We start from the raw sequence: 27736 nt of genomic DNA on the forward strand, positions 1-27736 counted from the left end.
GAAGACTGAGGACAGTCTAAGAGAAGCCAGGCAGTGGACGGCTTCTGGTTCTGTGTTCCTACATCAGAACTAACAAATGACAGAGTAGTGTTAAGATTTGTAATGGACATAAACCCACATCCATTTTAGGAAGTCTAACTTCTCAGGAAGTCTAAGCTTTTTTCATGTTTAGATACTGGGGGGGAAAGAGAGAAGAGGAACTGTAAGGTAATATAAAGCTGAGATAAGAATTACTTTTAGTGGGAAAATACTGAACTTTATGAAGATGTGAAATCTGATAAGACACAATTAACATCAACTAAATACCTTCCTTTTTCTCCAGTAGAAGAAAATAAAAACTCTAGACTTCCGCTATTTCCTTAAATTAATGAAGTGGCATCAGATCTGACTTGAACCCCTCAGAATCTCTCTATTCCTCCTCATGTGAATGTGAATGTAAAACTCCTATCCATTAATTTCTCTGCAGTCATATAGCCACTTAATTACTTTCTTATTAGCACTGTCCTTCTCTAAAGGCTGATTTTTTTTCTAGATATATTTTCTTTTGATTGCATATTCTTTGTTAAGATGAGTAAAAAGCCATACTATGCAGAAGATCACTGAAAAATAGATTTATTTATAAAAGAGGTGTACAGATCTCCCGGGAGAGCTGAGTATCCTTACTGCCAGCTGCAATCAGCAAGAGCAAAGAGTCGTCTCCAAAGCTCAGTCTCAAATCTGTAACAGGCTGTGAATTTCTGATCTCTTTAGGACTTCTCTCCTTCCTTGAACATGAATATTCCTGTGTACATTCCCATACATTCCTATAACAGCCAGGTTCTGCAGAGGGCTACTATAAATGTACTGAGGTTTTGTAATGATATTGCCAAAGAAACAAATTCTCCAAAGCAACTGCATGGGATTACTAGGAGATGAGTTGTCTGACGTTAGTAAGGTATTTAGTCATTGGGCAAACATCTACTCCAGACTATGTCATGATGGTTTCTGCTCAGAGTTTTCCATTGCAAAGTTCCCAAATATTTGACAAGCAGGATAGAAACCGCTGTTCGCTGGGAGGAACCTACTTCTTTCTGAAACGTGGCATTTCCAAACATAGAATGGTTTGGATTGGAAGGGACCTTTAAAGGCCATCAAGTCCAAAACTCTTGCAATGAGCAGTGACATCTTCAAATAGATCAGCTTGCTCCGAGCCTTGCCCAACCTGTCTGTGAATGTTCCCAGGGATGGGGCATCCACCCCTTCTCTGGGCAACCTCTGCCAGCGTTTCACCATGTCATCACAAAACATTTCTTCCTAATATCGTCTGAATCTGCCCTAGTGGTTTAAAACCATTAGCCCTTGTCTGGGTAAAAAAGTCTGGCCCCAACTTTAAGTTCCCTTTAAGCACTGAGATGCTTTGGCAGGCAAGGGGCCCTTTACCCGGTAACACCTCCGAGGGGGAGAGGGGAACTTGGTGACCGACAACTCAAACCCCTTTCGGAAAGTGTAAACGATGTCGGGAATGGGCAGGGAAAAGCGCTTAGGGCAGGAATAACACCTCTCCGACAAGTACCCGCACCTCCGGCTCCCCGCCAAGCGGGCTCCACCCCGCTGCGCCGGGGCCGGGCCGGAGGCACCGCCCGCGCCGGGCGGGAGGAAGAGGAGGGATTTCACCTGCCCAGCCCGGCCCGGCCCTCCAGGTGCGAGGTGGAGCAGGAAGCGGCGGCGGCGCCGGAGGGGACCCGCGCCCGCCTCGGCGCCGGGCCCATGCGGGGAGATGGCGGCGGGCCGGGCGCTGGCCGCGCTGCTGGCCGCGCTCCTGGCCGCCTCGGCCCAGCTGCTCCCGCGGGAAGGTAGGGACAGGGACAGGGACAGGGATGGGCAGGCTCCCCCCACCCTCGGCTCGGTTACCCCTACCCCCGGCTGGGTTCCCCATCGCCCCCACCCGGAGCTCAGCTGCCCATCCGGTCCCCGCCGCCCCTCAGGCGCTGCCCGGCCGGCGGGACCCGCCCGGTGCGCGGCCGAGCCCGGGCTCGCTTTACTTGGCGGCACCGTGGGAGACTGGGGACTCTGCCTTTATCCCCGCGTGCTGCTGCCGATTTAATAACTATTAATTATTTAAAAGGCGTGGTGGGATAGAATCGCACCCGTAATGTTTGTGCGGTGGGACATTTCAGTTTCAGCACTTCCAGTCAGAACGCTGCTTTCTCTTTGAAAATGCTAACAGGAAAAATTGTTTTATCTTTACATCCTCGCTTGCTGGAGTATTGATTATGCAAGTAACTTCACCAAGTCCTTTTCCCTGGACGCCAGAGGGGCAGCTGAATTTTCTGTAAAGAGCGGAAACTCCTTGGACTGTGTTCTGTGTGGGGTCGTGCAGTTGCCCGAGTTTTTCATGAGAGAAAGATATTATTTATATAGAGCAACGGGTGAACCGTAGATGGCAGGGAAATGGGATGGCTTATATGCCCAGCTGAGTCAGATGGTTTAATGGTCACTACCAGCTCTGCATCTCTTGAAATTCCTAGATGGTTGTTGTAATCCCATGTATCTAATCCTGTGTGCGACCCCGAAAGAATTCCAGTTATAAACACAGGGACAGTGTGTGGTGTTTTCCTTAATTTCCAGAGCTGGTTGACTGCAAAAAATGTCCATCCTCAGGTCTAAACAGTCTGTTCAACTGCTGTCAGTAGTCCTTTTAAAGGCTCTTGAAGTATGAGTCCTTGTGTACAAAATAACTGGTGAGTTATTTGAAGTGCCTGTAAATTACCTAAAGAGGCTGATGTGAAATTTCTGCCTTTTTAATATTTCTATTACCTTTAACTGCACTGGTTCTGCTGAAGTGGAGTGAAGTGGAGTTCAGGCCGTTATTATCATAAACAATACACGCAAAATGTTTCTTTTGAAATTGGGTACCCCTGAGGTTTAAGTTTCAAGCTGTGAAGTCTTTTAAATAAAATATTTGCATTTGATGTATTGCCTCTGAGTTGAGTGAATAACAGCAATTTGCTTCTCTAAGCCTCTTCAAAGGAAAAAGAAAGGATGTAATGCTGTTTAATAATTGTGTTTTGTTTTCAGAGTAAACAAATATTTAAAACCCTAGATGGGCAAGCACTAGAAGTAGAGGAGGTAGACTGTCCAAGGATCTTAGCTTAATCTAGAGGAACGTGGGAGAAAGAGCTCCCCAATCTCTGGCCTTGCCCTTTGGCATATTCTGAAGTTGCTCCTTAAAGCAAAGTTAGTGCCAGTGAAGTCGCACACATGTCTGAGAGACCCAGTGGTTTGTTGCCACCGATGGTGGCCCCTCCCTCCTCCCTCCCACCTCCTTCAGTCCCGTCCTTTCCAGCTGCAAGCTTCTGCCCGCTGGTCTTGCTCCTGTGCAAGCACCACCACTCCTGTGTGCCAGGTCCTCTGTCATCCTCTCAAACTCTCTAACGTGGTGCCTTCCTCCTCTTTGAGAGCCCCCAGTCCCCAAAAAAGAGGTGTCTCAGTGTCAGCTACCCTGGCAGCATGTGTTGGCAGACTGAAGGTTGTGATGGTGTGAGAGGGGCGTGAGGCAGAGGGGAATGGTGTCTTCCCAGGTGTGTTGGCACGTGAGATGTCGTGTGCCCTTCCTTCCAGTGGGAGAGCTGCTGTTGTTATTGCACAACGAAAACTGTTGGAACATTTCCCTCAGCAAAGGTTTGCCCCAAAAGCCCAAGCTCAGGTTAAGATTTTCCTCTGCACGCCCATGTAGTTTGTAATTTTAGGGAGTTCCTGGTGCTGACGTTGGTAGTGCCTCTGCTGTTGTTGTGTTTCGGCTGCCTCCCTTTCCTCGGTTGCAGCTCCCTCCCTTTCAGCAAGGCCGGGTTTGGGCTGGGTGTGCACATGGGGTGTGTATGAGACACACGTGGCTCTCAGCGGGGAGTGGTGATGCTCTGGTGGCACTGCTACAGATTTTGGTGTGCCTGTCCCTAAAGCTGTCTCTTGTCAATCTTGGTGAAGTTCTTTCTCCTCTCGTGCCCCTGCTCCACCCTTTCCCAGGAGGTACAGTATTCCAGCAGTGTTCCTCTAGGAAGGTGTAGGTCGAGCGTGGCTGGTCACATTGTCCCCAGAGGAGCTTGTGGGTTTTCTTGAGATGCAACTTTTTGCGTAAAGTAAATTATCAAATGATAGATTGGTTCTAACTTATAGCTGGAAAATTACAGAAATAAGTATTTGGTGTGCTGGCTGTGCACGGACGTGGGAGTGTGAACAGAGTATTGCATATCTGACCTTTGTAAGTGTGTTTTCCAACTAAAAATGAGTTTCTTTGAGGCACTAATAATGAAGTTAATTAGACTTCTATGCTGTCTATGAAACATAAACGTTTCAGGTTTAAAGTATCCTTATGAATGTGATAAAATCTGCATATGTATTCTGGGCTTTGTCTTTAAAATGTCATTGTTATAATAAGTGAATTTAGAGATAGTGGCATGCTGATTCTTGCTCTACCCTCCAGTTATCCTTTTCTTGGCAACTGTCTGATTTGAGTCACACGTCAGTCTTAACGTGTAAGGCTGCTTCATTTAATAAAATAAAAACCCCCAAGCTGTTAGCAGGGTCATTCTGCTGCTCTGACAGAATATAAATAACTGCCATGTTTGTTCTCCTCTGGAAGTCAGTGGAAACTGGATTATTTCCATTCTGAATCACTATTTGTTCATTTGATTGAGACCTCTGCTTTTAAGACTACAACTAACGTACATGTGTTGTAAGTTGGATTTTTTGTGCTTGCCTCATGCCATTATCAGTCTGGAGTGGTAACTTTTTACTCTCTAAAAACTAATGTGTTTATAGTAAATTATTCATAGTGTGTCTCAGTTCTGGTACTACTACCTTAAATTCTCCACCTAAGGGTGAGAAAATAGCCTATTTTTTTTTCTTTTCACAATTCCGGAACTTTGTGTGCTTGAGATGTTTGTTTTTAAGAGGTGAGCGTTGTCTGTGCGTGTTTTTCATTTGTCTAAGTCTGAAGGGATGTGGAGATGCTGGGAAGGCTTTAGCGTGTGTGAGGTGGTTGGAACGTGAAAATATTTGAGGATTGATACACTGTGCTGAATTTATTGTCCGTGGCAGAACAAATAACCCCCAATTTGAGTGCGCCTCCCTTGAGATCCTCAGTAAGGTTGTTGTCTCTGGAGTTGTGTGAATGAAGTTCCTCCACGAGCTGTACTCCTGGTACTGGGCTTACTCCTACACAAAACTGGAAGCACCAACAAATAGCAGCCACTTGGCTACAAAGTGGCCCTGGAGAGAAGAAAGGGGATGTGATGAGCCAGCTCCTGAGCCTGGCTCCTTAGGTGGCTGGTGTCTTTTTTGTGCCTGGGGTTGTCATTTGATGTGGTGGCTCATCAGCCAAAAAATAATTAGGGGAAAGTATGCTGAAAAAGATTATTTCTTGGCACTGATTCAAGGCAAAGGACTAGTCAAGGGAGAAACAAGGTGAGAGGATTGGAGGCTGATGAATCTCATGTCCAGAGTACCACCATGGACCTCGGACATGGAGGAAGTTGTTTGTTGTTAACTAGAAGGTTGTCCGCCTCTCATTTTTATTACAATTCTATGTATTGTCCTGCTGTACTGCAACGAGAGTTTCTAGATAGAAATCAGGGCTTGCTCTATGAAATAAGGGAAGAACCTTTCCCCAGCCTGATATCAGATATCATTTGGGTCAGTTGTGCTCAGGCTTGTTAATTGCTTATATTAATTATCTTATCTACAAATAACATTGGAATAGAAAAAAAAGTAGGAGAAAAACTACTGAAAAATAATCTGACTTCTTGAAATGTGTAATAGCAGCAGCAGTATTTTCATAAATAAATATTGCTGGGGTTCAGTTTATTAATGTAGCCCTTATCACCCAGCCTAATTGATATAAATAATCGGTATATGTTAAACGAAAAGCTTTGTGATCCCACAACTGCCAAACTCTCAGTCTTAGGCCGAGGCTGAACAACTTTGCACTTAGTGCATTCCAGAAATATTTCAAATTGGAAATAGCGTGAGGAACCATCCTGTGCTGAGAGCAAAGTCAAGATACTTTTGGCTTTACCTGTGTTGACTAAAGCTGTGGGTGACAGGGGCATGGCGTGTTTGCAGATTAGTGTAGATGATGGCTGAATAGCTCCTTTCTTCACCAGTTTCTCAGCATTGATCCCATTCTCATTTGCTTTTTGTAATTGCTGATGGCAAAACATGACCTTCTTCATGTCCTGGGCAGAAGAGCGGTGAATGTGTGTGGAGTTGTAGCCCTTCGTGTTCTGGCCGGGGTGGGATCAGTGGTGGTGCTGGGTTATTCCTGGGGCTGTGGGGGAAGCTGGGTGCTGCTCCTCACTGCCACAAGTGGAATGTGCCTCTGAGCTGACCAGTAGTTCTCTTATGGCAGCAAAGTCCTCCTGTTCTCTTCTGGATGCTCTCTGGAGCTCTCCCTTTGGATGTTTTCTGATCTTGGTGTCCTTGCAAGAGCTCCTAGAAAGACTCAGCTGCAGCAAAGCATTTATTAGCTAGAGAATATGGGGGAAACAGCCTTGGATGCCAGTTTTGATCTAAATGAGGTCTTTTTTGGACTATTCTTGTAAGCTTCTGTTAAAATATTTTTTTAAATCTGCACCTTTAATAATTTCTGTAATTTATAAAGCTTTGCCAGATGGGGGGATAGACTAAAGATAACACTTTAACAAAGCACTTCCAGCAGTTTCTGGGACAGCATCCAACTCACTGATGCTGCTCAGGTGTTTCTGTCAAACCTCGGCTCTGGAGAGGACAACACACCCACTGCAGGAGGGGCTAGCTTCTTGGAACCAAACCATTAACCAGTTCCAGAAGAGCAGCTGCTGACTTTTGGTGCTCTCTTAGTAGGATTCAGCCAATAGACCTGGGTCACCATCCCTTGATTCGTAAACTTCTCGAATCTCTTGCAGATGTTACCATACAGTTTCTTCTTGCTTCACGTCTGCTTGTGCCGCCAGGGTGTGAAGGAAAGGACGTGGGCTGGGCTGCACTTAGTAAATTGTTGGTGCTGGCTTTTACGTCAGAGCAACATCTTAAGTGTCTGTATTGGCTGGGGACAGAGGCGAGGGTTTGCTGCCTTTGGCTGAGCCTGCCTGGTGCGGATAGTATTGATGGGACCTCCAGGAAGACCTTCAGCTGAAGAATTGTGCCATAGTGTCTAGTAGACATGCATTTCAAGTATGTTTGTAAGATCTAGTCTGCCTTTGAGTGCCCGGGCTGCCATTACTGTGGAAAAAATGATTTTTTAAAAATCTATCTCCTGTAGCAGGGATAAGGTCTCTACTTTGCCTGTTCTATTGGACACCTTTTAACAACCATCAGCAAGGGTGTCGTGGGGCAGCCTGCTTTGAGCTGTGCCTTTTGATTTCTTGGGGAACAAAGTGAGTGTGATTACTTGATGTTGGATCAAACTCTTATTTTGGGAAGTAGGATAATGGTAGCATTTTGGAGTTGGCCCTGGATTTTCTGAGTCCCAGGCTGTGAGACAGAGGAGAGAGCAAGCTTTGAGTGGAAAGAGGCGATCTGGAGTTCTTCAGAAGTGAGGGATTAAGAGCTGGCAGGAAGATGTTTGGCGTGGGAGGGATCCCTGATTGCGAAATGTGCTTTTACACCTTTGTTAACCAGAGCCAAGACTGAAAAGCTGCTCAAACATGCTCTGAGATGTCGTCCTCTTGCTGGCTTAAATCAAGGTAGGGATAAAAACTATGCAAGCAAACACCCCTTTGATCAAGGGAGGCTCCTGCAGGGACCTGTGTTGTTGTTGTTCCTCGAGCCAGTGTGACATTTTCTCAACAAGCTGCGCAGACCCATGTGTCAGACATTTTATACATCGTATGCTGGTGGTCAGCTCATAGATAGGATTTGCTGAGCTCTCTGTCTCACCTCTACAGAAGCAACAACACTTCATATCTGTAAAACAGTAATTAGGAAAAGGCAGCTGAGAGTCAACAGTGTCTCTTTCCCACTTGTGGTGAAAAAAGCTTCCTTTAGAAAATATTTACATGAGTTATATAAGTGTCTTAATTATCTTCCAAAAAGGTTCTAGAGAAAGCAGTGTAAGTACAGAATTATATAGTTGTTGAGGTTTTTTGGTTTTTTTTTTTTTGTTTTTTTTTTGTTTTTTTTTTTTTTTCCCCCCAGGTATTTTAAATCTGAAGGTACTTTATTCCTGTTAGGCTTTACAAATTAATGAATTAACAACTTCTGAGTGAGCAAGCTTGTTGGCCTGGGGTGCTGACAGGTCTTGTCTGGTGAACTGTGCTGGAATGGCTTTTAACATCACTACGCCAGAAGTGTCTGCCCTTCCTCCCTGATGAGGACGGAGATTTGTGATGTCTCACCTGCTTTGCATCCCCATCCTGGCTATCAGTTCAAACAACCAGTGAAGATGAGGGGGCTGTTCTGTGATAGCTGAGGAATGGGTATTCTCCCCCAGGAGCCCTCTCCTGAGGTGTGGTTACCATGCCATAATAGCGATTGGCAGCATCTGTCTCTTAAGAGTTTACAAGCTTTGCAGATTTTTTCAGTGTCATTTTCTGGGTGATTCCCTGAAAGTAATCCTTTCACAAACTATGGACCTCATATCCCAGACAAGTGTGGGTGGACGACAGGTCCAAATACAAGGAGATAATCATGTAACGTATAGAGTAGTTAACATTTGAAAGAAGGGTTGGCTGTAGTTTGTGATGGTGCTTGTGATCTCTCTTTTGCTGCTCACAGCATTGTTCAGGAGGTGAGAAGAGTCCAAACAGTGTGTGGGTCCCTGAGTAACTTTGCCAAGGGCTTGAAGACTGTGAAGGCAGTCGCCTGGATTATATTGCAGGTGAGACTGGAGGAGTGGACGATGCTTGGGCAGCTGGGTGCTGCAGTTGAACTGGAGAGTTGGACTCAGATTGTCACAGATGTTAGTAAGTCAGGTGCAAAACACCTGAATTGGCAAAGCAGGGAGATGTTTACTCTTTCAAATATTCCTTGATGTGGTTTTGGCCTGTTTGAGTGAACTGTGCAGTGAATTGTGTTGGAGGTGATGCACCACCACACTGAGTTACGGTGCTATACCCCTTGCTTCCCATCCTCTTGCCATGACTCTTGCAGCAAGCAGATTATGTGTAGTGGAATAACCTCAGCAACCTCTGAGTGTGCCTGCACATCAGCATCCCTTCAAGGGCTTGGAAGAGGCAGTGAACCTGCAGGAGAGCCTGCCGAGCTCTAGAGGCAAACAGCGTCCCTGTGCTGGTGGCATGATACGCTGCAGGGAAGGAGCCTGTTCTCTGGAGAGGCGTGTTGGTTGTGTGGGTTCCGATCCCCCTGGGGCAGAACAGGGGTTTGGGTACAGGTATTTCATAATCAGAGCAAGTTGCTGCTACTGGTTGCGGCAGCCCGGCTCCTCCAGCTTGTGAATGGTGTCTGAGTCAGCCTCATCCAACTGGGTTTCAGTAAAAATGGCTGTCATGGAACAAGCCTGTGATTTAACTGGAATGAGCAGACCAACACTTTTTGTACATAATTCTGGGATAGATTAACCTCTGGTTAATTTCTGGTTTCATTGTAGGTTTTGTTTTCTTGGTCTGTCTGGGGCTTTTTTGATTGTTTTAATCTAGCCCATCCAGTCGTGTGGAACAATCCATAGATCCTAATGGGTAAATTACTGCAATAAAATGCAGCTGTCAAGCCAAAATTAGTTGGACTCTGTTCTAGCTCCTGCTTTGTGTAACAAGGCACTTTACATAGCCATAAAAACTGCTGTTCTGCCAAGTCCTTTGCCTGTGTATACGTACACACACTCCGTGTTAGTGCTACTGCCCTGACTATTTGCCAGCTGTCTTCTACATTGCACTCCCTCTTGTACAGGAAAAATGTCCTTTTGATATTTAGATGTGCATATTAAAATTAGTCTGAGATTGTCAGATGCAAACATAGTAAATAAATTTAGGCTCAACTCTCTGGAGTGATTGAACTTGTGTTTTACACTATGCAGTTTGCTTCTAACCCTAGTGGGAGAGCTCTGAGCACTAACATAAAAGTTTGGAAATACCATCTTGTTAAGAAAGAGCTGTGTTTTGTGCAGAGAGGGGCATTGCTCTAGTAATAGAGGAATGCTGTGATGAGACAACTCTCATGAAGGCACATTCTGAAATGAAGATGAGCAGTAGAAAAATCCAGTTGTGGAAGGGAGGGTATAGATTGAGATTAGGGCAGTTGATGAAATATCTGAGGGAGGCTGCAAAACTGTAATTGCTTAGAGGAAAAAAGAATAGGGCGAGATCAGCTATGAACCAGCTCAGGACTGGAGGCTTTTCCTCTAACATCTTCTAGCTAAATGATTTCATTGTTGTATAGACAGAGACAAGATCCAGCTTGGTAATGCTTCCTCACGTTGGTTTGGATATCCTGTGTGTCATCCCTGTGCAGCGGCAATAAGGCATGAAAATTGCTTCTTTTCAGGAAATGTGTCCAGTTACTGGTAACCCTAATAAAAAGGCATGCAGTGGGAGTCACAGACAAAGACAGATTAGTGTGAGTCACGAGGAGACTCACTTGTGTTTATAAAAAACTCTCAATAAAGGTGCTCTTTAAGTAGTCTCTCTATTGTGCTGCTCGTGTGTGGCTGTAGTTTGGGGAGTTTTAGCCATTCATTCATTTATTTTAATGACTTTGGGATCACTGCTTATACTTTCCACATGATTCTTTTATTCTACTTTTCCTATTAGAGTTGATAGTCTGATGCAGCATAGCACATCCCTAGCCGCTGGCTGCTGTTGGCATTACAGCTCCACACTTATTTCTTGGCCAAAATTATCATCTGTGGGTTTTCATCTGTGCAAGCTGTTTGTTTATGCTCTGAAGGTGTATGTTCTCATGTGGGCTTCTAGCAGGCATCTTTGCTGGCCTAATTTGGTGTAGATCTGCATCTTTCTTGCCCACTGCTGTGATGATATATTGATCACTGAAAACGTTGCTGTGATTTTGGGCACATCCTATTTAGGAAAGCTGAGGAATTGGATATACTGGAAAACGATATTGAGCTGACAAATATTTGATACTCTTGCAGAGAGATCAAATGAAGAATGATTATACGGTCATGAAGTCAGCAAGGGGGAGGGGGAAGGAGGGAAGAAAAGCCTAGGCAGCAGAATTTGGGTCTTTTGAGGGCTGGGGAAGATGATACTTTGTTTTGACCCATGTAGGAATGCTTTGCTTATTTCAAAATGTTGAAAATTTCTGTCCTTTGCTTTCAGCTCAGGATGTGTATTTGTTTTGATTTCAAACTAGTCACGTGCTTAAGGCTGTGCTTAAGTTTAATCCTCATGATTTAAAATTAGAGCCATGTGCCAGCGTGTGGTGGAGGAGTGCTGGCTGTTGGTGGTCCTCATCTCTGTCCTGCCAGGTTGGCTGTGCTGTCCCAGGTATGGGGAAAGGTGCAGTGATAACTGTTTGACCAGAAAGTTAGAATCAGACTTTTCAGTAATACTTATAAACTTGGGAGTATGGCAATTACCATGTGCAAGAAATAAATGTCTTTTGTCCGTAGTTGTTAATTATTTGGTTTAAGCTATTAACGCTTCATATCTGGATGACTTATAAACCTCAGAAAAATGATGACCAACATGGTCAAAGGTACTCTGTGCACTAAGTGTTGTAAATATAAACAGGAGAACCCCAAAAGAATCCAGAAGTATGGCAAATAGAACTCTGGGCTAGGTTGGAAGTAGTTGTTTCACTTTCTCTTCTGGACACTACTTCCTCCTGAAGAATGAGGAAGAGCAGCACTGGCTGCTTGCTTGGCCTTGCTCTCTTCCCCACCCCATGGACATTGCCCCTGCAATTGTCCCCTGTGTGCTTGGAAGGTCATTGTACAGGCAATCCCTGGGCTACACCACAGTCTTTTTTACTTCCTCGGGAAAATCCACCTTGAAAACCTCTGCAAAAGCATTTCTAAGGCAGAAACATGGACATAAGGTGTGCGAGCCATTGGAAGAGACAGCAGAATTCATTGTAGGCTCTCAGGTCAGAGAATTGTCCTGTCACTTAAAAGCTGTAGGAAAGTTACTCAGTGATCAGGTACTCACTGAGTAACATACTCAAATGGTATTTGAGGGTTGGTAAGCTTATGGTTAAAAGTATGTGCTGCAATTTGGCAAGCCTCATGGTGTTTGAGATTTTCATTTTAAACCTTAGATCCTGGAGGCAAATAGGTAAGGCAGTTTCAAGGACTTGCTAAGTCTTTTGACTCCAAGATTGTGTAGAAAAGCTAGAAGGGCTGAAAAAGGCTCAAGACCAATAAAATTTAGATAAACATATGATGGGGTATGTCTTTGAGTACTCTATTCTGCCCCGCACCCCCTTAGCAGTGGGATTTTTGATGCCTGGCGCTGGCAAACCTGGAGCCGCAATGTTTCCAGTTGCAGGGACCAACCAGTCTGACTGCTCGGTCCCAAGGGCTTTTGCAAAGCATTGCAGTGAAAGTCAGGCCCTGCAAACCGTGAGATTCCTGTAAAAATGAGGAGGTTTTTAAACCTCTCTTCAATAGAACAGATGGCTTCTGTGTGAAATCGAGTCACTAATGCAATAAGCTGCTTTCAGCAGCTGCCATGACTGAAGTTTTGAGCTGGGTGGGTATGGTTGTTGAGGGTCCCTGGTGTGCTTGTGTGCCATTAGAGGGCTCTGCTGATCAAGGGTTCCCATGGTGTGTTCTGTCCTGCTCCCCACAGCCCCACCAGGTCCCCTGCATGTCTGATAAGGATGTCCCACATTCTTATCATCCCTGCACGAGCAGCAGCTGGTATGAACCAGACTGGTGCTCGAGGGATGCTGAGCAGTTGGACAGAGCCTGAGGCATCCTGCAGATGTGTGTGAGCCAGCTGTTCTCCTACACCTTCCTGACATGCTGCCTGATAATTGGAATGGCTTCAGGGGCTCCCTCAGGGTGCTGCTCTGCTGGGTTCGCCAGTAAATCTTTTTTTCATTGAGGTTAATGAGCAGGAGGATTCCCAACCTAGCATATGGGCAGAGCTTTGTCATGCAGCCCTATGCGATGTCCCACTCAAGGCAGAGATGTCTTTGAACTGAACTTGGGGTACCTTTATTTCTAGATCTCTCACTGTTTATTATATGCATGATTTTTTTTTTCTCATGTACACTAAAAGCACAAGTGCTGTAGATGCTGTGATTCTGTCTTCCATACACTGAAATAAGGAATAGAGAACAATGAAAACAAGCAGCAGAAAACTTACTGTCTGTCCTGGCCTCAGATTTTCACCTGGGGCTGGGGTATGATTTGACTTCACTGAAAACCTGACTTATTTCAGCCAGGGCTGGCCTCAATATTTGCTAAGCATCCAACTGAAGTTAATAATAGTCTTCTTGAATGTCCAGTCAGTGCTCTCTGGTGTCTTATATTGTGTGTGTATTTTTAGAAGTCAGTCAGGTTTGAGTATTTTTTTTTTTATAAACTGCTACCTGTAAAATAAAAGATTATTCAACAAGCAGTTTATTCAGTGGCTCCAGTATTTCCTGTGAGAGCTGCTCCTGCATCTGGCAGTACTTGAGGATAGGCTGAAATCTGTGAAGTATTTCCCAAAAGCTGTGAATCAATGATGGTTGTGTCAGAGATGGAGAGGAGGTGTCCAAGCACACACAGTCTGTTTCAGGCCACAGATGCCTCCTGTGCTGGTGAGGGGCACTGCACAGACATCCTGTACCTTCAGGGAATGAGCTGTGGAGGCTGGGAGATGGCCATGACTGCACCTAAAAATACCTGTTGGTATGTGCTTTTGGGATTGCTGGAATACCTCATCTGGCCTGCAGTAATTGTTGAGCTATACCCAGAAATTCACCTGTTACCATTGTCTGTGAATAAAGTTGAAGCTTGTTTTTGTTTGGCTGCTGAATAAACTTCCTGAATTGAGTCGTGACTTGATGGGTGCCTGCAGAAATGAAGCAGGCTGTGTGATAACAAGCTGAAAACAAAAGTCAGGAGAACAAAAATTTGAAAGGAAGAGCTGAGCTACTTTTTAAATGTGAAATAAATGACACTGGTGAGGGTAAATTGGAGCAGAACTGATTCTGCACAAATTCCCTGTATACCTCTCCTGAGCACATGCAGCAAGCATATTTTTATGTTGCCTGTGCTGGAAGAGAGGAGGCATTTTCTATACACCAGAGGCTTCTGAGAAGTGGATGCTAACATTCCTTGGGAAACTGTGACATCTGTGGGGCTGTGTGGAGAGCCTGTTGTTACTCATACATGCTAATAACAAAACACCTGTATTCTATATATTTTTTTCTTTCTTAGCCTCCTTTACAATCTCTCTTCGTAAAGCAGACAACACCACAGTTACGATAAAACCGAGACCTGGTCTTTCACCAAACTGTCGAATCCGCGTGAAAACTGTCACCTGGTCTGAACTCAAGATAAAGCCTGGGCAGAATGTGACTTTTAGTTTTACCTGTAGTACTCCAGAGAAGTATTTCATCACAGAAATTCAGAAAAATATTGGTAAGATACAGATTTTTAATTTTTCCCAAGTGGTAATTTTTCCTCTGGTAAAACCACATGCTTTTTTTCCTGCTGCTGTGTTAGGCATAATGCATGCCATAATCTTAGGTAAGAAGAAATCTTTGAGCACTGATAAATAACCTTGAATGACTGCAACTGCTGTGCAAGCTGAGGAAGTCTGTATTGCAGCTGGCAGAATTAATGTTGACTTGGCTGTATTGGAAACAGCTAGAAGGCAGTTTGCTGCATCAATTCCTTGCTGCCTTTTCTTTTCCCACAATTTATAAACCCATCAAAGAATCTTCTTGTTCCTGTCAAAAACCTCTGAACACTTAAAATAATATATTATGTATTTGATGAACAGCTTGGTTGTGTCTATAAGGACAACAGAAACATTGAAGGCCTGCACATGTTTCTTTATATTTAATGAATGTTATTGAAGTGAAGAAACTGTAAATTCAGAAGTGTAACTAAAGCCTCTTCTGCTTTGAATGTTATCCCTGGTGTATGTACTCTTCAATGGCATGAACATGTGCTACTTCTCAGCTAGATCCCAAACTTCATTGGGTATTCAGTCTTTAGTAACGTCTTCATTATTTTTGGGGTGATGTTCAAGGATAATTCTCTTCATGTTTTGGAATTTTATTTGTATGAATCATGCAGATAGTAACGCTTGCTGTATCTCATATATTTGCAAGACACACTTGATATTTCTCTTTTTAAGTTGAAGCCTAGACAGACATGGATTAAAGTGTACTTATTTTGAGTGTCAATCAGTTGTTGGATTTTTCAGATAAAAGTATTCTGGGTTCCCCCCAGAATCCTGCAGTGGCAGTTGTTGCTGTTCATCTGGGCACCAAGGGAACAAAAATACAGTTCATGGCAAGCAATAAAAAGTTTGAAGATTAATGATTTGCCAGGAACTCTCTGGATGACATAGGATAAAATGCATTCTCTAGATCTGTGATTTCCAGGTCTCTTGACACTGCATTTCTCCCTTTTGCCCATTCAGACTCTGGCCTATTCACTAAATACCTTCTAAATTCTTCTGCAAACAAGGTGGAATACTAGGGACAATGAATCCCTCCTATTAGTCAGCCTGACTAAAGCAGGTTTATCCTGTCCATTCTGTGGGCTGGGAGTCCTGTTTGGAGACAACCTGTGACCGTGTTAGAGAAGTGTCTTTTAGTGCTGAAGAGAAAAAGATGAGTGCAACCTAAAAAATGTGATAATAGCAAGGAAGGGGAAGTATCAAACTCCCCATTTAATGGAATGCTTTCAGAGTGTATCACAGCTTTTTTCTCTCTGCTTTTAGACTGTGTGTCAGGCCCATGTCCCTTTGGAGATGTTCATCTTTACCCACCGGGGCTACCTCGCCTTAACAGGACTTACACCTGGGACGTGAAGGCAAGTACAAAGGCTGGACTTGAACTAAAATTTACTACCTCGTGGCTAAGACAGATTGAACCAGGAGAGACATGCCCAGACTCCATTAGCTACAACATCAACAGCTCTATTGATCAGGCCACTGTCAACATTGGCACCTTCTGCAGGAATGGCTCTGTGTCTCGTGTCAAGTTGCTGGGAGGAGTTGTCATGTCCCTGCACCTCCCGTGGCACTCGCCTCTCACCACCTCAGGCTTCAACATAGCCAACAGGGCTTCCATAAAACGTGAGTACAGAGTAGTGCAGCTGCCTCCTGCAGATTGCAGCAGGATCTGTTTCAACCTTTCTTCACAGCTAACCTTCCAGTTTTGGTGCTGCTATCCCTAACTCCCTTCCACTTCATCTTTTCTGGAAATTATTGTTGTATGATTTTTACTTTGGTTAGATGGTGCTCTTCTGGGGTCAAAGTATCCTACTTTAGGCCATTGTTAATTATGGAAACTGTTCTGTTGCTGGTTTTGGTGTACATTAATAATTTTAAATCTCTTTAAACTTCCTAAAACTTAAACATACCTGCTTTCTTGTTTTTGTGCACTCAGCTAGGTGAGACTAGGTAGTTTAATTAGAATGAGCCAGAGAGTTTTTTGCTGGGTGCAGTGTGTAGTTGGGCTTGTTTTGTTTTTAAAAAAGTCTCTTTAACTCTTGGAACCTCAAACCAATGCCTCTCTTCAGGAGAGGGATGTGGGAAAAGGTGAAGCAATGCCTGGAAGGCACAGGAGGCTGGATAGATACATTTATCTGTTTCAACTTGCACAGTAACATAAACTGTTGTGTAATAATCCTCCTAAAATACCTGGAATATTATACAGCAATCAGTGGGTTATTTTGTGATCTCATGACAAATCTTGCTCTGTACTTGAATTTAAGTGTTGTTGCTATCAGTTATAAAAGAAAGCTGGTCCAGGTTTGAGCTTCCAGAACACGAGTGTTTTGTAATACCTGGCACTCCTCACAGTTGCACATCATCACTGGAGTCCTAGAGTGGGACCATAATCTCTGTGTACCCAACTTCACACTGCCAAGAGTCATCCAAGGATAAAGCATCTTACACAGCCTGCACAGTTGACATTTGTGTTTTATTATACCTCTTTGAGGCTCTTTGCTGGTGTGGTTTTGTTAAATTTAGGAGGTTTTTGTGAAGGGATGCTGCTATAAAAGCTTGCATCTTTTGTTTCCCAAAACCCAGGGAAGCAGAAGCAGTTATCAGGTTGTGTGTTTGCTTATGCAAAGCCAAAGGTAGAAGTAGGAATTATGATCTTTCTTTTGCCAGTAATAAAGGCTTGTCTGTCCATGTGCTTGAAAGGTTAACCTGCTAAACTGAAAATGCAGTATTAATACATTCCTTATCTTTTCTGAAATTGAAGACGTAAGAATTAATTCAAGTATATTTTTTAGTCTGAGCGTTTTGTAATAACCTAACGTGAAGCTGGAGTGGGTGATCTCACTGTCAAAGACTGCTTCTGGGGTGCTAGATATGCCAGTGTGTCTTCAGTAACTGGAACTTGTTCTATATCTCATGATTCCCTCCCTGTTTTAGGGTTATGCATCATTGAATCCATTTTGAAGGGGGAGTCTTCAATCACCCTGATGTCCCCTAACTATCCGCTGGGCTTTCCAGAAGACGAGCTCATGACGTGGCAGTTTGTGATTCCTCCCAACATGAGAGCAAGCGTGTTCTTCCACAACTACAGCCTCTCCAACTGTGAAAGGAAGGAGGAGAGGGTGGAGTACTACATCCCTGGCTCCCCCAGCAACCCAGAGGTGTTCAAGCTGAGCGACAGCCAGCCTGCCAATATTGCTGGCTGTTTCAACATGTCCCTGCAGGGCTGTGATCAGGATGCCCAGAACCCAGGCGTTCTTCGCCTGCTCTTCCAAGTCGTCGTTCAGCACCCACAGGTTGATGAGAGTAAGTAGCTGCCTGCCCCTTCTGTGTTGGTTTTGCTTACAGGTGTCTGGACTGAGCACCACAAGGAAGAGAAATACTCTTTCTTGTTATTTTCCTCGAACTTTGGTCCCTCTATGAGTTTAAAGAGGTTGCCAAGCAATGCTGAGGCCTGTTTTATTGCCCAGGGTACCACCGGTGACCAGTACAGCAAGGCGAGCAGTGATGCTGAAATTTGCAATGGAGTATTTAGTGCTGCTGTATTTTTTACACTGTAACATATAAATGGAGGCTCCTTTCCCTTTCCAGCACCTGAATCATGTAATTGAAAAAATGGCTTTAGCAGTTTTGCTTTCAGACATGAGAGTCAATATTTTAAAGATCATTCTTAAAGTGTGAACCCAGTTTTTTGTTCCCTACATGAGCAGTTGCACTTAACAAGATGGAACCCGCTGTCATGGTAGGTGGCAAGATCTGTGGCATTAAGCGGTGAAATGAGAGATGTAAAATTGTCTCTGTATTGCTAATGGCATCAGTATGCATCTTCCCTTTCTTTCTTCCTTGGAGTTTTATTTTGCTTCCTAGAGGAGGTTAAACATCAACAAGTGTGAACAAGTCACATTAAACACAAAAGCTGTCAGTAAGATATTCCATTAATAATATCCTCTACATATTTGGATGTCCTTTACATTTTTTTTCTCTATACTGAGAGAATATTTTTTTGTTTTGTTTTCTGGCCCCAAATTCAGATTGATTTACACAATGACTTGTAATACCAGAGCATTTCTCTAAAAAAGAAATAAAAGGCCTGTCGAGGTATTGAGCCATGGAGTTAGTGATTTAGCCTCTGACTTCACAGCTCTGACCTCAGTTCAAGGTGGAGGTTTATAATCAAGGTGCACTCACTGCAGAAGAGCAGGTGGAGGAAAGTCTGCACTTGACTGCCATTGTGTCAGGAACTACTTAGAGGCTTTCTAAGTAATTTTAGAGAGAGTAAGGTTTGAATGGCTTGTGCCCTGAAGTCCCATATCCAGAAAGGATCTGTAGCATCTCACAGTTACAATTCTTTGTTCTTTGCCTGTCTAGCCTGGCTCCGTTTATGAACAGCAAATCCTCGCAGAATTGTTGTTAACAAAATCGTGTTTGCTAACATTTATTGTGTGTTGCATCTTGGCAGCTAGACAGAATGAAAACGTTATATTCAGTTAATCAGCTTTATCTCCCTTTTTCTCTGGAAAGCAGAAAGTATTTTAATATATATCTGGCCAGTAGACAAGACAATAATTATGTAAAAAAATTAAAAACAGGTTGTCATTCCGTGAATGAAATGCAAGTAATAAACCACTTGGATTTAAGAGACAACAGTGGTTTCTCTAGGGATTTTATAGGATTTCATGATTGATTTTGTAGTTATATAAGTTCCATCAAAGATTCAAATTCAGCCCTCAGGTTGCCATCTGCAACATTGCTCTTATTAAAAATGCATTCGTATCTGCATATTCTCAAAGCTTCCATTTGGGTATTCCACAGCTGTCTGTGGTGCTTGTCATTAAATAAGAAGAAAATATAGCTCTTTCCAGTCACAATAACTTCTTGATCTAACTCTTCCTGTGTTTAGCTGCTGCAGGAAAAAACATTCTGAAAAATGATAACCTTGTGATAGGAGTCCTAGGTTATGTGCTTGCTTGTGCCAATGACGTGGATAATTCCATTTGACCACCTTTTGCCTTTTTGTCTGTCTGATTTCCCACACAGAAGAAAGCTATTTTATTCACCTTTTGTGTATGACTTTGAGATCTGTAGCTAAAGCTAAAACCAGAAAATGAAGAGTAGTAATAGAGTATGTGTGTGTATATAAGTACACTATTTTTCCCCCCTGTCCTTGGTAGAATCATTTCATGGTTTGGGTTGGAAAGTGCCTTAAAGATCATTCAGTTCTAAACTGCCCTGCCATGGGCAGGGACACTTGCACTAGGCCAGCTTGCTTTCTTTGACATCAGAGAGAGGTGCCTTATTAACAGCACCAGGATGATGCGTGGATCCAAAATCTATCGTTCCACATGATAGTCAATCTTTATGAGCTACACTTGCATTTTTTTTTCCTCTTTCTTTCTGTTTTCTCCTTCCAGATGTTCCAAGTATTTGCTGTAACAGCTGCTCATATAATGGGCTGAGAAGAGGTGAAGGAAGTTCTGCTTCTCACTGTGCTTCTTGCCTGTAATTGCTCTGGGGTGTTTTTCGTTGCAGATGTCACCCATTTGGTCGACCTGAGCAAGGAGAAGAACATGACTGTGACAATACACTCGGAAGGGTGGCCCAACCACATCCCCCTCATGTCTGAACCCATATGCCTGATCTGCAAGGATCCTCGCACCTGTGACCGTGTCTTGACTTTAACTTCTGGTGCTGTCTACAGGATCTCCTTTCTGTGCAAGGACTTGTCCCGGCTGAGGATCACGGCTGAAAAAGGCATAGGTACCACAAAAGTGGCTTAATGCTGTTCCTTAGGGAATGCTTTTGCATGTTTTTCCCCAGGGATCAGCTAAACCTTGCTTTGGCTTTAAATGGATTGAGGTTGGAAACCAGCTGTTGGCCAGCTGGGAGATGGGTACAATGAATCTGGAGGTGACCTTGTTCAGTACATTGTTCTGCCTTCAAGAATAGAAACTGCATAGCTGTTCCTAGAGGGGAAGAGATAGAAGCCACCTAAGTCACTGCAGATTATGGAAACATAGCCAGAGAGCCATGAATCTGCTCATGAAAATGCAGGACCAAGGTTGCCATCAGAAGCGCGTCTTGTTCTGCATGCATGTCTCCCCTTGATGTATGATTTTCCCAAATGCTTTCAACTACAGGTAGAAAAGAGATTTAAAGTATCAGTACCTTGACTAGTCTACAGCAGTGTCCCAGTCAGCAGGTATATCTTGAGTAAGGGCTTTTGAATATGTTTCTGTTTGTTTCTTTGGTGTTCTGCACCTGTTAAGGAAAGCTCTTTAAATACAAACAATACACGTTTGGATAAAGGTTACTAAGAGATATTTTCTTAGGTAGATGCTTATCTGGCTCAGTAATGCCAACCTGAAAGTACTCTGCATGTGCCCGGGTATTTCCTCTGCAAGAAATACCCAACCCTTGGGATTTTGTTTTTGTTTTTGCAGGCTGTATGGATATTCGTTGGTGTCAGGGGAAGATCTATTCCCTTTCAGTGCCCAAGGCTATTACCCGATTGCCAATTCGACTGTATAAGTTTATTTGGAAGCTCTTGGCTACTGATCTGATCAACATAGAAATTACGTCTCCGTCCTTGAAACTTCAGCAACACGTCCCAGAGCAGAGGTGCAACACAAGCTACAGTTACAGCATTGTTAGTGCCACCCCAGAGACAGAGCTGAATGTTGGTGTATTCTGTCCTGGTGGATCTATTGAAAAGATTCAGATGAGGAATAATATCACCATATCCTTAAAAACATTTGGTAAAGGATTCATCAATGAGTCTATCTCTCAGGATCTCAAAATGTCTTTTGTGCCACATATTAAAGGTAAGGTGGTGGGTTTTGTACTACTTTGTTGTACAGTGATAGATCTCGCAATAGGCTTATTAAAGCACATGGATAAACAAAAATTAAGAGTTCAATCCTTTATGGATTAAAATGGCTCTAGGACTAGACTCTAGAATCAGTCTTTTTCTGAACCAGTGATGCAGTTTTTTTGGGAAGAGGGAAGTAGCTTTGTATTCCAGGTAGTTGATTGTGGCAAATTCTGCAGGTATGTCTGTCTTTACTGTGATAACACTGATGTGGGAAAGGACGATAATTATCAAAACGAAGTTTTCTTCTTTCCCTTTGCTACAGATGAGTGCATATTCACTGTGAGTCCAAATCCGAAAGCTAAAGTTTACCTGCAGACTCCCAACTGGCCTTACGGTTTGCCTCCTTACGTTTCTGTGTCCTGGTTCATCGTTGTTCCCAGCAGGCAGACTGCCCGCCTAGGGTTCTCCAAGGACCGCATGGGCATTGCCTGTGAGACGGGCCGTGCCTACGTCAACATAAAGGAGGAGATTCTGGGAGCAGAGGAGATCGTGCGCCGCGAGGACGAGCTCCTGCCCCAGCCCCGAAACATGCACCACAACTTCTGGGTGAACGTCTCCAACTGTAAACCTGTGGATAAGACACAGCTGACCTTGCAGTTCTGGGTGACTTTTGCTGACAAGCAGATAGGTGAGCCCTGGAAAGGTGTGGTGGCTTGTTTTCTGCTTGTTTCCTTGCTTTCCCTCGGGGTAACAGTACTGGGTGGTGGGAAGTTGGATGTGGGCAGTTTGTGAGATGCCTGCCTTTGAAAATGGCTGTCCCTCAAAAACTTCCAAGAGTTTCAGCTCTAGGTACTTCTAGGAGCTGGGGAGGGAAGGAGGGGTTTTAATGTGGTATGTTTTTTGGGGGGCAGGAGGTGTGTTTCTGGGTTTTCTTTTATTGACACAAGAAATGGCTAGGATCGAGGTAGTAAGGCTAGATTTCATTTAAAAAAAAAATTAACTTAGCTATTTAAATTGGAGGTAACAGACAGAATGTGTAATAAGATCAAGTGATGTTCTTCCCTTCCAGGGTCACAGACCTGGTGAACAGCTTGGGATTTGATTATGCAAACTTGTTCATCCAAGTAGTTCTCACTTCATGTTAGCAGTTCAATTAGTCTCAGTGTTCACATGAGCAAGAAATCCTCTGTAGGACAGGTCTGACCATTTAAGGGAGATTGGGCCCTGACTGCTAGCAGCAAATTCTGTGTTCTTGTTCTCTTTCATCTCCCTGAAACATAAACACTTTTTAAAAAAAAAGATGAGGGGGCATTTTTAGGGTAGGCTTTGCTTATGTAAATTTCCTTCATATTTGCAATTTCTAATTTTTTGATCTTTTTATTATTCTTTTTTAAAAAAATGTATACTTCTTTTAAAACATGCAGCATTTTTCTTTGCTCATGCATGGACTTTCCTAATCAATTTTATGACTCCTAGAAAACCCCAGGTCAACACAACCTGTGTATTTCAGAGGAAGGCATGGTTTTGAGGGGAAGCTGTGGAAATGTCACTATTTCTTCTTTTGAGTCCTTCTCTGTTTCTTTCTTTGCTTTCATCTCTTCCTTGCCTTGCCTATTCAGCCAGAGATGTGTGAGGTGCTGTGGGTAAGTTTAGCAGTGCATGAGTTGTATCAAAAACTCTTGGAGGTGGGTGGGTTGGTTGAGTTTTTTGGTTGTCTTCCACTGCCAGCAGGAAGAGTTTGTTGTTGCTTGGCCTCCAATGGCCTGTGGCCAGCATGGCTTAGGAGCTCCTGCTCTGCTGGCAGCTTCTATGCTTAGAAGCTTTTGAAGAGGTTCAAATCCAGACAGATTTTAGGAGAAAGCTGGGTGTTCCTTCTTTTGCTCAGCGTCCTTGTTCCGTGTCTGTTTGCAGACCTTGGAATCATACTTGCTGTGGTGGCCGGGGCTGGAGTTCTCACAGTGATTGGACTGACCGTGTTCTGTGTTAAGAAGAAGTAAGTTCGTAATTCAGCATGTGAAACTTAGCAGTTTAAGAAGGCATTTTGGGAGAGCTGCTGGGCCCTCTGTCTCATGTGCTGATATCCTTTGAACCAGGATCTAAAGCATGAGGAAGGCATGGTGGAAGTAGCATGACCCTGGGAATGCTTCTTTACTCTAAACTGACAAACTTCAAGAGCAGAGCAGCAGTCCTGGAGTCACATTACTTCAACCTGCAGAGCACTGCTTACCCTGGTGTTAAGTGCAGGCTCGTGGATGTACTGTAAATCGGGTGTTGGTTGGACCTCCTCAGCAGTCCCAGCAACATGAAATCCCAATGAATGTGGCTGTGGCATGCATGACTCCACTCACATCTTTGTTCAAACAAGCTGTGAACTGACGCAGATGTACTCAGAGCTTTCATTCATCCGCACAGCCTCCAGCAACTTCTGGAGCTTGCACATCAAGTGGGAGCAATTTTCTGTGAGATGAGCCCTTGGGGAGAGAAGTGGGTTGTGCAAAACTTACATGCATGGCGTTACTCATATGAGCAGAGTCTGAAGTCATTGATAGCCCGGGCTTTTTGATACATGTATGCTCAGTGCTGTCAAGGTGGTTGGGTCCCGAAGCTGTCGAGCTGGAATGAATTTATGCAATAGGATGACTAGTGCAGTTAGGAGCACATTTTCCTGCCACACAGGAAAGATTTTACAAATACAGGCTTAAAAGTCTTCAGTTCAGCTTTGGTTCTTTCCAATTTAAGGACAGTCACTCAGGAAAGCATAATTAAGAAAAATTCATTTGACTTTCATTTTGACCCACGACCTTGTCCTCAGTAACACAGCCTTGTTTTTGTGGGGATCTAATGGTCTCTGGGTCTTATTAATGCCAGTGGGTGTTGTGGGACTTGGTACAGTGCACGGCCAGGACCCCAGTGCTTGGGAGACCATTGGAGTTAATTCTTGCAAACTTCAGGGTCAGCAGAGCAGCAATGGCTAACCAAAGAGTGTGAAGTTGTTTTCTGCTCTGTTAAAAAAGAATGTCTAGTCTCAAAATTACAAGCAAAACCTTTAATCCAGTTAGGCTGCCTGACACTGTGGGGTTGGGATGAGTGAACAGAAGCTGTTATTGAATTCCAACACACCAGACATGGTTTTTTTTGACCTGTTAACAATTTCACCTCTGTAACAGGAAGAAGAAAACCCAGAATCCCATGGTGGGAGTGTACAATGCTAACGTGAATACCCAGATGCCTGGAAAAAAAGGCTTATTTGGAAAAGGGCGGCAGAACAATGAGTCTCATGTCTATGCAGTCATTGATGATGCTGTGGTCTATGGACACTTGCTGAAGGAGTCCAATGGCTCAGTTGCTCCAGAAGTCGATGTGTACCGGCCTTTTGATGGACCCATGGGTAGCTTGCCACCTTCTCCACCTCCATTCTCGTTCAGAAAAGACATTAAACGCTCTTCTAACACCGAGGAGGAACCTTTGCCCCTGACGGACACAGACCAAGACACTTACACATTTGCTCATCAGAAATCAGGGCAGTCAGAGGACAATGGAGATGCAAATATAAAGGATAAGGGAGATACAAGTGTGCCCTTGCTGGAAAATAAGGAACAGGATGGTTTAGTGGAGTAATTATATGCCAGGTATAGCAGTTCCCTGTGGAAACACAGGTGTAAGGACAGTGGCCTAGGAGAAAAACATACTGAAGAGGAGTGTTATTTTTAAATATGTTTTTATGTTGTTTTGTTTCCTGTGTGTGTTTTCAATTGTTTTTTGTCTTTTTTTTTTTAACTTCAGCTGTTGATAGCTTTCAGTTTTAAAGTGAACACCTAGCAAACTCAACACCAGTCAGGACTCTCCAGGACTGGCTGTGAAACAAGTGCCAAAGGTGTGTTTCTTCTTTTTACTATAAGAGCATCAGGAAAGTTAATTCCTAACCACCAGCTTTAAACTGGCCAAAGATACTGGGGAGAGTGTTCTGTCCAGTATTTCCTCCTCTCACAAGCCATTATTTGCCTCAGTGATGGTTGGTGACTCCTAGAAGATGCAGACTGCATCACTGTCTCAAGGCAGCTCCAGGTAGCACATGTCCAGGTGACCTGCTAATACCTGACCAAAGGTGGGGACAGCATCCTTTCCATCACTTGCAGCTTGAAAATCCATTAGATTTAACACGCCAATGGCTATGTCAGTGTAGTGAAAAACCTTATATGCTGCCTGGAAGAGCTCTGTGCCTGTAAATCAATGTCATCACTTGAGCTTGGGCTCTTCTCCTTCAGGAGATAAGTTACGGGTTTTCTCTGATTTTAGACTGATGTTGTTACACTTGGATTGCACCGTGTGAGCTTACAGCAAAGACTATTTTATTTTCTCTTTGACAAAAACAGTTTCAAAAGTCTAAACCAATTTGTGGTTCTGTTCTGGTGCCTGTGACATTCACTCTTTACTAATACCTTGCACTTTTGGTTCAAGTGAGAGTAAGGATTCAATAAAGAAATAATGATGTGGTCATTCAGCTGTTTACTAGTGCTTTTCAATTCACCTGTTACTAAGGTTTAAAATACAGGGTAAAGAAAATTGTTTACAGCAGCTGGTGTCTCTGAAATGCAAAAGAATAAATCCATAAGAAAAGCTTAGATGTTTTAATTTTTTTTTGTGTGTGTGTGTATCAGTATAAATTTAGCAACCATGTTATGATGGTGGGGACAGTTCTTGACTTCTGGCAGAACTTACACTTCAGTTGTCTAGCTGCCCCTGAAAGGTATCTGTTGAAATCAGGTCTCATTAAGTGCTGTAGTTAGCATGCCCCTCAGTTTCTATGCCTTTGACAGCACGAAGGTCAGATTCCTTGTGGGAGTGGAGTTGTCTTTTATATACAAACATCTGCCTTGTCCAGGTGTGCAGCCTACTGAGGGTGTTTGTAATTTTGTGTGCAACACTAGACTCAATGACTGGACAATTTCTCTCCAAATACCTTACCATGACTGTTTCTGGCTTAGTGATACACAGAGGTGACATGAAACTTTTAGACAAGTGTTGCATGCAATGATGCTAAACATATAATAGTATTTAAAGTTAAAATGCCTTTATTAGAAACCTTACTGTTTGCATTAAGTGAAAATGTGGATTTCTTCCTGTGTTAACTATGCTGGCATTGCTCATTGACTATTTGTTCAAGTGTGTGTATTTAACAGTGTGTTAATACTGCTTGGACCACTACACAATTCAGTATAAAGTCATACCTGACACAGTTTTCTGTAGCATATATCAAAACACATGCCAGCTAAAAGTGCCTTTAATTATTGCAGGTATCTTCCTGCTCATTTTTATCACTTTCAATACAGAAATGTGTATTCCTAGATGTCTGGCTGCTCACTGGGATTTCACAGTGTACTGGATCATTCTGATGTCATTTGACAACTTAAAAAGATTGCTGCAATACTGGTATCAGTTTTTCTCAGGTAACTGAATTGCCAAAAATGTTTTTTATCAGAGTAGTCCAGTTGTGCAGTTGTCTGGTCAACGTTCCTCACTTCTGTTTTATTGAAAAGTTTGTAAAAAATTCAAGGCTTTCTCATTCCTGTTGCTCAACTTCTGCAATTCCTTAGATGAAATTTTTACTTCATGTTCCTTGTAACCAACGTGAAGAAAACATAATGGAGGTTGGGCTCTTGTTCACAACCTCTTGATCCTTGAGAATATGATTCTTGTTGACTGATACGTTTATGTGTCCTATTTTAACTCAGCTTTTCATGTGGTAATATGAGCCTTAGTTTACTGATGTCCCCAGTCTAAGGTTGACTTTCAGTGTGCTTATTTGGTGTGTTTAAAGAAAGAGTTCAGGCACAGATTTCCGTTTGCTTTTCATTAAGAGAAAGTTGTGACTTAATTTTTTTTTTATTATTATTAAGTAAATAAATTATAATGCTACTGCCAACTAGAGTAACTAATGTATCTCTTTTTTATGTGTGTGTGTGTCTGTGTGTGAACTCAGGCTGAAGTATTTTGATTTGAGTGTTTTGTCTGCCTTTTGGTAGCTGTGCCATCACCCTGGACAATAGGAAGGGGCTTCTAGGGAACCTGGTTTCCTGGGATAATAAACTGCTCTCTGTGCATGTCCTTATTCTTAAATAGCTGGTGATATGCTGTTAATGACTGTTTTTAAAGGCATGTGTTCAGATCACTGAGGAGAAGGGCTATAAAATCTTTGTAGATTTCATATAAAAATAAACAGTTCAGCAGCTTCTCAATAGGGTCGAGATGTTTGTAATTTATTCATGCCCAACTGACACATACAATTGAATTCAAAATTCATTTCTTTTCAGGGATAATAGCACATTTTATGAACAGTCCTTCAGCCCAGCAGTGACCCTTATGGAAATGT

General features: G+C 43.2%; 1 protein-coding gene across 1 annotated transcript; it reads left to right on the forward strand.

Moving 5' to 3' along the window:
• The first annotated feature begins 1691 nt into the window (after nucleotides 1-1691).
• On the forward strand, nucleotides 1692-25983 carry CDCP1 (CUB domain containing protein 1). The gene is made up of 9 exons (XM_066192762.1): nucleotides 1692-1832; nucleotides 14306-14509; nucleotides 15825-16181; nucleotides 17493-17861; nucleotides 20085-20312; nucleotides 20996-21376; nucleotides 21689-22054; nucleotides 23278-23359; nucleotides 24534-25983. The coding sequence occupies exons 1-9, from the start codon at nucleotides 1757-1759 to the stop codon at nucleotides 24982-24984; spliced, it is 2514 nt and encodes an 837-aa protein (XP_066048859.1). The 5' UTR covers nucleotides 1692-1756; the 3' UTR covers nucleotides 24985-25983.
• Nucleotides 25984-27736: the final 1753 nt, after the last annotated feature.

This window comes from Chamaea fasciata, unplaced genomic scaffold (genome assembly GCF_029207755.1).
Source record: "Chamaea fasciata isolate MVZ Bird 193981 ecotype frontalis unplaced genomic scaffold, bChaFas1.0.hap1 SCAF_1, whole genome shotgun sequence".
Taxonomy (NCBI): Eukaryota; Metazoa; Chordata; class Aves; order Passeriformes; family Sylviidae; genus Chamaea; species Chamaea fasciata.

What these genes read in the sequence shown, in the direction of transcription:
- CDCP1 (XM_066192762.1), top strand. Translation starts at nt 1,757, where the DNA reads ATGGCGGCGGGCCGGGCGCTGGCCGCGCTGCTGGCCGCGCTCCTGGCC. An exon ending in AGAAATTCAGAAAAATATTG is followed by an intron (nt 14,510 to 15,824) that starts GTAAGATACAGA and finishes CTCTGCTTTTAG; the next exon opens with ACTGTGTGTCAGGCCCATGT. An exon ending in GCACCCACAGGTTGATGAGA is followed by an intron (nt 17,862 to 20,084) that starts GTAAGTAGCTGC and finishes TTTTCGTTGCAG; the next exon opens with ATGTCACCCATTTGGTCGAC.